General features: G+C 37.7%; 1 protein-coding gene across 1 annotated transcript in view; it reads right to left on the bottom strand.

Moving 5' to 3' along the window:
• Positions 1 to 3,527: 3,527 nt before the first annotated feature.
• Positions 3,528 to 11,652, bottom strand: part of CCDC148 (coiled-coil domain containing 148) — a 198,223-nt gene continuing 190,098 nt past the window's right edge. The window contains exons 13-15 of the mRNA XM_045575445.1: positions 10,611 to 10,728; positions 7,171 to 7,311; positions 3,528 to 3,744 (exon numbers count right to left, since the gene is read on the bottom strand). Of these exons, the coding sequence (XP_045431401.1) occupies positions 3,598 to 3,744; positions 7,171 to 7,311; positions 10,611 to 10,728 (406 nt within the window). The 3' untranslated portion in view covers positions 3,528 to 3,597. The remainder of the gene's footprint in view (positions 3,745 to 7,170; positions 7,312 to 10,610; positions 10,729 to 11,652) is intronic.

Here is an 11,652-nt window from a genome sequence, read left to right as displayed (position 1 = left end):
AACTCAGGAATTAGGTGCTATATTCTCAGGAAAAAATTATAGATAAAAGAAAAAGATTTCAGAAATGAGACAACTAAAAAAGCCCACAAATGAATGAAAGATATAACAGATAAGGCCTTAAAGAAAATAAAAGCTAAGAAACAAAAAAACAAAGACCCAAAATAATTTTCTATTTTTAAAATATACTTTTTATTGATTTCAGAGAGGAAGGAAGGAGAGAGAGATAGAAATATCAATGCTGAGAGAATCACTGATTGGATGCCTCTTTCACATCCCATACTAGGGCTCGAGCCTACAACTTGTGCCCTGACTGGGAATTAAACCGTGATCTCCTGGTTCATAGGTCAATGCTCAACCACTGAGCCATGTCAGCCAGGCAATTTTCTATTTTTAAAAAATAAAATCATATTCTTAAAAAATGTTGATGTCATTCTCAACAAAAATACTAGCAGACTGAATTCAGCAGTATATTGAAAGCATTGTATACAATGAACAAGTGGGGTTTATTCCTGGAATGCAAGGATGATTCAACATATGAAAATCAGTCTATGTAATACACCACATTCACAGAATGATGGTAGAAAAACTACATGATCTTGAAGATATAGGAGAGAAAGGGTATGACGAAAAAAGAGAAATTATCATGAAGTTGAGAAGGGATGAAACCCAAAGCACACTTTGGTGTTTGATAGAGAGTTCTCCCACGGCTAGAGGAAGCAAAAGGAAAATGGAGACTTGGATGTACTAGTATTTGCAGATTTGCTGATGGGGACTTACGGGACTTCCTACCAGATAGAAGAATTTCAGTCTTTCTACACAGTTTGAGACAAATAATGATGTGAGTTGAACAGGCTACCTCTTTATTAACTATGGGATTGAGGGCAGTGGTTTCTAATTTTTTTTTGGGGGGGGGCCATTATAAATACATTTTTGTTTTTATCTACTATATACACACGAATAGGTGAAATCAAATTTCATGGCACAGTGCTGATTCCTATTGAGTATGTATTGTTTTCTCTTTTATGCCCACCTGGAAAGCTAGACTGATGAAAGTCTAAGTGAAGCAGAGCACAAGGACTGGTGGGAGGAAAATAAAAGGGACAATAACCTATGTTAGGGTATATATGACTCCCAGGCAGGGACTGTCCATGCTATCACAAAAATTCCTATAAAATAGAGATACTTAATCAGAAACTGGCTAAACAGACTATTTCTAATGAGATTATACTTTTAATAACTTGCTTTCTTAATATTCTTCTCTTCAGTTTATTATGAATTTATGGCATTGGCCTAAAAGTATATAAACACTTATGTGCAGTGTAGAGAATAGAAACATCATAAAATCTCGGATGATGTTTGGAAACTCCCCACCCTGTCAGCCTTCCTATCCCCAAGAGGGAATCATTACCTTGATTTTAGTGTTAATCATTTGCTTATTTTCCTCTGTTGTTTCACCACCTATCCTTAAACACTATAGGTTAGTTTGGTCTGTTTTTATACTTCAGATAAATAAAATAAAACACAGCATGTATACTTTTGCATCTGAGTCCTTTCACTAAATATTATGCTCATGTTAAATTTTTTATTTTTATCTCTATTTGCAATTCCATATATGAATATAACACATTTTTATATCTATTTTACTATTGATGAACATTTGGCTTGTTTTCATTTAGGAATCCCAATCCATGTGTCCTCATACACATATGCAGGGGCTTCTCAAGGGCATATATTTAGGAATAGAATTGTTGTATCCAAGTGTATGAACAGTTACAACTTCACCAGATAAGTCCAGACTTTTCCAGTTTACACTTTCACTACCACTGGGTGTTTCCTATTGAACTGTAAGGTGTTACTGATATTGTTAGATTTCTTGGTATTGTTGCCAATCTGGTTGATGCATATTGGTATTTCATTGGGTTTTTAACTGGTAATTCCATCTTTTCATATGTTTATTAGCCACTTGGATTTCAGAATTATTTTATTTGGCTTCATTTCTTAAAATGCTGGTCAGGACTCACTAAATTGATTTAATGACTCACAGTTGAAAAACAAGTGGTCTATGGCATATTATTCTATGTTTATGAACCTGTTTCCTTATCTGGAGAAATGGAAATAAGCTCATAAGGTTGTTATCATGGTCAAAGAAGACTTTATATGTAAAGTATATTCATGGCACTGAACATACAGTTTGTGTTCAACAATGGTAACTATTATGAATACTGTTTTTTAAAAAAGAAAGAAAGTTAATAAGGTCTTAGTCAACAGCTACACTGCTTCCGCATAACCCCAAATATGAACTCGCTGTGGCTCTCAAAATAGCGGCACCCACTCCTGCTGTATATCACCAGCTACTCGTATTTGTGTGGTTTTTTTCTTTTTTTAAATATATTTTATTGATTTTTTACAGAGAGGAAGAGAGAGGGATAGAGAGCTAGAAACATCCATGAGAGAGAATCATCGATCAGCTGCCTCTTGCACACCCCCTATTCTGGATGTGCCCACAACCAAGGACCGGAATCGAACCTAGGACCTTTCAGTCCACAGGCCAACGCTCTATCTATCCACTGAGCCAAACCAGTTTCGGCTGTGTGGTTCTTTAGCAATAGTAAAAAGAAAAAACTTAATCTTGACTTATATTTGAAACATTGTCTTTCTAAAAAATCATCTAGATATTTAATAGATAGTGAAACTTTTTCAATATATTTTATTGATTTTTTACAGAGAGAAAGGGAGAGGGATAGAGAGCTAGAAACATCGATGAGAGAGAAACATCGGCCAGCTGCTTCTTGCACACACCCTATTGGGGATGTGCCTGCAACCACTGTACATGCCCTTGACCGGAATCAAACCTGGGACCTTTGAGTCCGCAGGCCAACACTCTATCCACTGAGCCAAACCGGTTTCGGCGATAGTGAAACTTTTGATGGCATTCTAAATATTATCAATGTTAAAATATTCCTTCCAAACAGCCATATGCATTTTCCCCCTAACCAAAATAGATATTCTGATGTCTGAAATGCTATTTCTAATTTCTAATTTATTCTTATGGGCTAATTTGCAAAATGAGATTGTCTTGGATGATTGGTTTGCAGTAAACATGGTATACCAAATTGGTTTCTAAATTTAGAGAAAGGTTGAGTCTTCTATTATAATAATCAAGAAACAAAGAAGTATTAATGGTAATGAAGCTTCCATGATTAAAAAGTTAAATTCTGAAAATAGCAAGCAGAAATGATTGTTAGCAGGTAGCAGTAACATAAATTACAATACTCACAAATGGTTATTTTGATCTCTTTTCATGGGATAAGGCAACTTCCAAATTGCAGTTTAGTAAATGCTAATATATGTACCAAATGTGTCATAATTAAGTTCCATAGTGCTGGAGAACTTAGTACCATTAAAGAAACAAAGATATTGGAAATAGTGCATAAAATTCTAAGAATCATTTTTTTTTAAAGCAAGGCTGTTTTAATAGATGCTATGATTCTATGTCAACATTTTTTTAAAATTTTAGAAAGCAGTAATCATTGTTATCCACATAAATGTATTCAGAGAAAAATTCTGTTTACATTTAATAGGATTTGAAGATGAACCTTAGGTTTTAAATACGGTAGATTCCATATCCTTTCTTGGCGGTTTTTGAGGACTGATTTTTGGTAATATCTCTTTGGCATAAAAGGTTTTATGAAGTCCAGCTTCTCGAAGTGCTAACTCAATACGAAGTCGTGGATCAGAAATTATCTGTAGAAATAAAGTACAAGGTAAATAAATAGCAACTCATTGAACTATAGTAAATTGTTTAGTGCCATATTTCCCCAAGCTGCATAATTTGTTTTTGCTAGATAAATGACTAGATGGGTGGTTGGCAAACTCATTAGTCAACAGAGCCAATTATCAACAGTACAATTGAAGTTTCTTTTGAGAGCCAAATTTTTTAAACTTAAACTTCTTTTAACACCACTTCTTCAAAATAGACTCGACCAGCCATGGTATTTTGTGGAAGAGCTACACTCAAGGGGCCAAGGAGCCACTTGTGGCTGGAGAGCCGCAGTTTGCCGACCTCGGGACTAGATGGCAGTAAATTTTGTGCATACAGTGCCTATATCATGGTTATTTCTACTGAAAACATCCAAACCTTTCTGACAAGCCACTTTCCAGTGAATCACTGGTGTCCAACATAAGGTACATACACTGCTGCATAGTAGATGAGTCAAAATACAAAACATTAGAATTATTAAAAGATGAGATGAAAAAAGCTTACTTTCAATAATGTCATTGATTCATTATTTATTGATGGCTGGAATATACAAATATAGAGAATCACTGATCAAAATAAAATAAATCTAAACCACGACCTTCTGCATCTGCCTTTAAACAAGACATTTTAATTTCCCAATTACTTGGCAATATGTAAATTAAGTTTAAGCACATGGCTACTACCTGAAAAACAAAAATCAATAGAACCTTCTTCCCAAGCCAGATTTCTATTTCAAGCAGAACTAGAAAATGCTTCCATCTATCTGATTCTAAGTGGGACTAGACATACGAGTAGTTCGATTTCTGTGTTCGCTTATAGCTGATTAGACTTTATTCCTCCTTCTGTGAATATTAAGTGTCAATGGTGCAGTTTGCAATGATAAGAAGGTAGCCACATGTGGATTTCAGCCAAGGAAGCATTTTACATGAATTTAAAGTCTCCTTAGAGCAGGAGTGGGGAACCTTTTTTCTGCTGAGGGCCATTTGATATTTATTCCATCATTTGAGGGCCCTACAAGATTATCAGCTTAAAAATTAGCTTGCTATATTTGGTCAAACACTTCATTAATTCACTCCAAATGCCTTGGCAGGGCCAGACCAAATGATTCCCTCGGGCCAGATGTTCCCTACCCTTGACCTAAAAGATTGGATAGTAAGTTGTTGGGTAATCCTATATAATCCTATATTATATAGGGATAATCCTATATAATAAAGAGGTAATATGCAAATTGACCCTCATGCCCTTACACAAGATGACCGCCCCACTGTGGTCAAAGATGGCCACCAGAAGATGGCCAGCAGGGGAGGGTAGTTGTGGGCAATCAGGCCAGTAGAGGAGGGCAGTTGGAGGCGACCAGTTTGGCAGGGGAGGGCAGTTGGGGCAATCAGACCGGCAGGGGAGCAATTAGGCATCAATCAGGGGAGTGGTTATGGGGTGATCTGGTTGGCAGGCAGGCGATTGGTTGGGAGCCAGCAGTCCTGGATTGTGAGAGGGTGCAGGCTGGGCTGTGGGGAAAAACCCCTCCCCCCACAGTGCACAAGTTTCATGCACTGGGACTCTAGTAAGGTTATATTCAGATAACTACAGTTTGTGGCAACATGTGATAGATACCCATAAGTAATACATCTCTTTGTGCTGGTGAGACTAGCATGGTCTCAGGTAAGGAGGAGCACCTGAGCTAAAGTCCAATTTACTCTTTTCTAAAGCAGATGGGGGAGGAGGAAAGATTGAGCATGAAAGGAAGGAACATGCCAATTTAGAGGTCAAATTATTGTTTTACAGATGAAGGAAACAAGACAGGAAGATGTTATAATAAATAGTGTACACAACTTCACACAGCTAGTAAATAGTGGAACAAACTGTCTGGTTTTAAATTATTCTCATTTCATCATCCCTCCTTCCTTCTCTTCCCTTCCCTCCTCCTCTCAGCCAGAGCCATTCCTGCTCCTCCCCCACTTCTGTGAGGGTGCCATTTGACCCCACATGACCTCCAGCCCCCAACTCACAGCCTCACTAATTTTCCATTCAGGACATGTTGCTAAAACATAAATTCCGTTCAGTATTTCAGCTGCTTCAAAGTCTCACCTTTGCTCAGGATTAAAGGTGAAATGCAAGCAAGACCCCTAGGACTTTTCACAGTCTGACCCTAACCTATGTTCCCAGTCTCATCTCCCAGCACCACCTTGCCCAGTACTTTCCATTGAAGACACAGCAGTAAGGACCTCTTTCCACCGACTTCTACCTGGCCCAAATGGCAGAGAGATTTCCAGCTTCTGACTTCAATTCTTTGCCAACCCACTGTGGCTGTTGAAGACTACCTTGACTCTATAATTTATCCCTTGCCCTACACCCACTTCCTCCCACTAATCTATTTTTTGTTTGTTTTTAGCTTAAATCAACTAGAATGAATTTTGTTTCTCCTGCTATGTCCTCAACTAAGATACAGTTTAAGTTTTCTCTTTGACACTTTCTCTGATTTCCCCAGCCATTCCCTTCCCCTGGTGGCTGTGGCCCTTAGACCTCCATTATGGAGGTGTTTTCAGCTTAGTGGCATTATTCCCATGCATGTTACTGTCCTCTCAGCCCAGCTCCCCAGCTCCCCACTTCCACACAGGACATGTTTGTGCCGTTCAGGACAGCACCTGGCACAGTGCCAGGTGTAGTATCTTTTCCGTCAATAAGTGTCTAATTAATAAATTAATTGTACATTTTTAAAATCCCTAGGAAAGTATGCAGCACATACTACAGGCACACTTGATTTATTTGGCAGTGGGTAAATGGATGAAGTTTCCTGCCTTTTAAATAATTAAATAAGCATTTAGCAGGTTTCCTTAGATTTGCAAAATTAACTACTTTCTCCTTTAATTTCAGGAATACACATTCATTCATCTGTCCTCCCTTCCTAGAAATGGTTAAATTACCCCTTAATAATTGTTTTCACAGGAAATGTTGTATCAGTAACTATCATGAATTATCTTCTGCCCATTTTAATTTCTGAAAACTTCCCTCTGCTTTATTTAATCAAGTATCATCAGCTTTCAAAAGGATTATGGTATGAATTTAAACAAGTTCTGAATACGATAGAGCAATATTCAGCAACAAATTAAGTATAAACGCAACTTTAAAGTATGATTTTATAAAATTATTTTTAAGTTTAAAAAATAATTGTCAATGACAGATTCATAACATCTCCAGATAAACTGCTTTTTCTATGACCACCTACCAACTATATTATAATATTAACAGTTGTGCAGTAACTAAGTGCTAACATTTAGAAGTAAAAATTGTGTTGATATGTGTAGTAGTATTCAAATATAAGTGTTGAAAATTCTTTGTAATGCAAAGCATACTTCTACAATTCATATAATCATCATAGCTTTTGTATCAAACATGATAATTTCCATAATTACCTGCTGTTCGTTGTATGTATTTAATGTGAAGAGTGGCTTTTGAAGAAAAAATTCTTCCTCAATTCCAATACCCATCTTTGCTTTCGATGCCATTGTATCTGACATCATTCTAACAGGATCAAATTGAGCAACAATAGCAACCTAACAGAAGAGAAAGCATAGCAACTTGGAACAAGATACAGGTTAAATGCTCTAGGCAATATTATTAATGTTTCATGTCCATTACAGCTCAGAAATGTTATTAAAGATAAAATCCTAAGAGGGGAGAGTAGAAAGAATATTGAACCAAACCAGTCCTAGAGATCCACAAAGGAGTTGGTAGTTTAAAAACAAAAGATAATATTAAAAGGCTGTGATATATCATTGTTTCGTTACTACTAGAGGCATGGTGCTTGAAATTCATGCATGGTGGTGGTGGTGGTGGGGGGGGGTGGTCCCTCAGCCCAGCCTGCACCCTCTCCAATCTAGGACCTCTCAAGGGATGTCTGACTGCCCTCTCACAATTCAGGACTACTGGCTCCCAAATGCTCACCTGCCTGCCTTCCTGATTGCCCCGAACCACTTCTACCTACAAGCCTGATCACCCCTAACCACTCCCCTGCCAGCCTGATTGACACTTAACTGCTCCCCTGCCAGCTTGTTTGCCCTAACTGTTGTCCCCTGCAGGCCTGATCACCCCTAACTGCCTTCCCCTGCAGGCCTGGTTTCCCCCAACTGCTCTTCACTGCAGGCCTGGGTCCCAGATCAGGGTGAGGGTTCCCTTAGGGCAGGGGTCTTCAAACTTCTCTCATTATGAGAATCACCTGGTGGAGTTGTTAAAACACAGATTCCCGGATCCCAACTAAGAAGTGCTAAACTAGAATTTTTGGGAACATATAGGTAAAATTGTATACTTAACTAGTGCTCTAAGACAGATTTTATATACAGAGCACTAAGTTAGGTATGCAATTTTACCTATATGTTCTCAAAAATTCTAGTTTAGCACTTCTTAGTTGGGATTCAGGAATCTGTGTTTTAACAACTCCACCAGGTGATTCTCATCATGAGAGAAGGTTGGGAAACACTGCCCTAGGGTGTGGGGCGACCTGAGCAAGGGGCCTTTCCAAGGGTTCACAGATGGAAATAATTCTAATCATATGGTGGTTTGCAGGCTGGCCACACCCCCTGGCAACCCAAGCAGAGGCCCTGGTATCTGGGGTTTATTTATCTTCTACAATTGAAACTTTGTGGCCTGGAGCGGAGCCAAGCCTTCTGCTTGCTCTGTGGCAGCAGCCATTAATGTTTGAATTTGTTTATCTTATATAATTGAAACTTTGTAGCCTTGAGTGGAGTCCTAGGCCAGCAAGGGCAGGTGAAAAGCTTCGCTTACTCCATTGCCTGATTTGATTAAGCTGAATCTAGAGCATATTATTCATGGGTAAAGTTGAATGTGTTGGCATTATAGGGCCAGGTGGTGAATTTCCATTGTACCAGCAACTAGATTTCCAAGGGCTATTATAAACCAGCGCTTCCCACTTCTGCTGAAAAACTTTAACCCAAGTGCCCTTGTTCTTTATTATAATTGAAATAATTCAAACCTGTGTCCTGATTAAACGAAGCCACTAATTTTGTAAATCATATGCACCATTAGTAACACCTGTCTGTTAACTCCTACAATCAAGAATTAGCATTAAAGCCCTGCCTGGTGTGGCTCAGATGGCTGAGCATCATCCCATGCACCAAATGGTTGTGGTTCAATTCCCAGTTAAGGCACATATTTAGGATGCAGGCTCAATCCCAGTAGGGGTGTGCAGGAGGCAACTAATCAACATTTCCCTTTCACATATCTCTCTCTCTCTCTCTCTCTCTCTCTCTCTCTCTCTCTCTCTCTCTCTCTCTCTCTCTCTCTCCCTTCATCTTGCTCTAAAAATCTATTTTTAAAAATCTTTAAAAATAAAAAAATTAAGAGGAAAACATAATTATCATTAAAATGTCATTTTTAATACATTTATGAACTATAATGACATAACTGGGAATTGAACATTCTTTCATTATTATAGGTTTGCTGATCAAAATCTTACATTATAGTTCTGAACACGATTTACAAATAGATAATAGGCACAGATATTTCCTCTTTCCAAGGGTTAACAGATGGAAACAATTCTAATCATATGGATTCCATAGTTATCAAAGTTCTATTTTGAACAAACATGTGTTTAGTAATAGTGACACTAAATTTTGTCCCCAGAAAGTTATGGTATATACTTATTTGCTCATGACTGAATAATTTAAATTTTGTTGAATCTAGCATGACCAGGACTTATATTCCTATGCTTTGAATTTCTCTTATTTTATCACAGAAGATGAGATGTGCTTATCCCTCCTCTATACCACCTCACCTAACTAGACTTCCTTGATTTGAATTCAGCCTGATCTTTACTAACGGTGTAACTCTGGGGAACCTCTGTGTCTCCTTGGTTTTCCCTTCTATAAAACAGGAATGTTAATTACACCTATAGGATAGGATTTTGTAGAGATTAAATGATTTAAAACCCCAGGGTGTTTATAAGAGGACTTTATACTTAGTAAATATTCAAAAAATGTAAACAGACATTACTACTAACCTACAAGGCAGGGACTAATATTGTTATTCCCATTTTTCAGAGGGGGAAATAAAGCAACAGGGGTTAGGTAAAAGCTCTGAGTTTCTCTGCCAGTGAGTAGCAAACCAGGTTGTACCAAGTTTGAAGGACACCAGAGGCCAAGTTTCTATCCAATTCTATGTTGCCTCCAAACCCAGCATTCCCTATCAGCTGGGAAATGGTGCCAGTGAAGACTTCAGAGCTTTTGAGTGAAGCTAACCATTCCCAGGCTAGAAAACTCTGAAAAATTACCAAATAAAAATATTTTATCACATTTCCCAAGTTCTTAAATTTCTGATCTTGTCAAGTACTATCTACTTTCTAAACTTTTGCCTACTTTTTTTTAGGTAAAGCAATGGGAGACTTTTATTTTTCCACAAAAAAAGTGAGGTTATATTTTTTAAAAAGTACTTTTTAACATGTTTATTTATTATTCGATATATCCAAACAGAGGTTCCTACCCCAAAGAAGATTATCTCATTTAAGCACCACCCATTTTTTGAGGAGAGTAAAGTCTGCACTAGATGCAGATTTTTCACTGCTGTAAATGGATACTATTAAACTGGAGGTAATGTGGACGCATTTAAATCTTGGGAGAGCTTTTTAAAGGGTGCTGATAAAGTTCTTTTAATATATGAAGAAACTGGAAATGGTTCAACATAAACCTAATTGCTCCCCGGAATGAAGATCAGTGTCTCAATTGGGACAAGTTACATTTTATACAGCAGAACTCCTAAACTAAGCCCTAGGAATAATGTTATTAGGAGCACTTAGCCACATTCTTTTAAACCACCCATGAACATTTCAAATTAAAAACACCTGTTTCCTAAGGGCTTCAAGCCGCCTCTCCCTTTCTTCTTCTTCCTGTGCTTCTTGAAGAGCCATCTCTTTTTTCTCCATCAAACGCTTTTCCAATAATTGTTGTCTGTAGTTAACCCTTTAAAAGCAATGCACAGAGAAGTTGGGAAAACATCACCTTAACCTTGGACATTGTAGGATAAAAGCATAGAGGCTGAAGGCTCCTCACGTTTTATTTTCAGTTGCTTTGGGTTGATTCCTCATATCCAAACAATAAAAGACATTTGTGGATAATGCACTTTACTAATAATTCTAATAATAGCAGGAGAAACTACAGGTCACAGGGCAGACAAACATGGGGTCAAATCCAATCCATCTCTTTCCTCATTGAAATAATTGTTTTGACTCTCAAACTGCCTGTTGGCTGCCACACCTACAGCTCATTTGAGTCTTCTGATGAGTTTTAACAATTTCAGATTTTTAAAAGGCGATGTTACTTATTAAATATATATGCTTTTAGAAAAAATATTAAATAAAATACTAAAGTAACATGCCCAAATTATCTTCATTTCTAGAACTTAAACCAAACTATTTATATTGTCACTCATTTTGTCAAAATGTTCTTTCTGAGTATGTGTGTGTGTGTGTGTGTGTGTGTGTGTGTGTGCAGCAACTTTAAAAATTGCACTTTGACTGTAGATGGCAGCAAAACATGACTTTGTCTTTGCATTATGCTCCCATCCTCCTTAACATCAGCAGCTATTAGAGCAGGGCATAAACAACTGTCTTAATACCCCCACCCCAGCTCATTTGGCCTTCCTCCGTGTCTTTTTTGGGAAGCCTCTCTTACCATCTTCTTGTCCAAGCTACTCTTTTACTGAATTATAGAGATAACATTTGTCTTTTCAAAAAAAGTAGTCACCTGGGTTCTCCAGGGAGTATGAGGTCATTGCTTCTCTTTTCCATCATTGATGATTTATCGATAACTTTGTGACATCAGTCACAAATGGGCTTCCCCTTAGTGTGTACACCTGCATTTTCCATGGATGTATCTTCCCTACAC

The sequence above is a fragment of the Pipistrellus kuhlii genome, unplaced genomic scaffold (assembly GCF_014108245.1).
Source record: "Pipistrellus kuhlii isolate mPipKuh1 unplaced genomic scaffold, mPipKuh1.p scaffold_m20_p_7, whole genome shotgun sequence".
Lineage (NCBI taxonomy): Eukaryota > Metazoa > Chordata > Mammalia > Chiroptera > Vespertilionidae > Pipistrellus > Pipistrellus kuhlii.
This window is presented reverse-complemented; position numbering and strand designations above follow the sequence as displayed.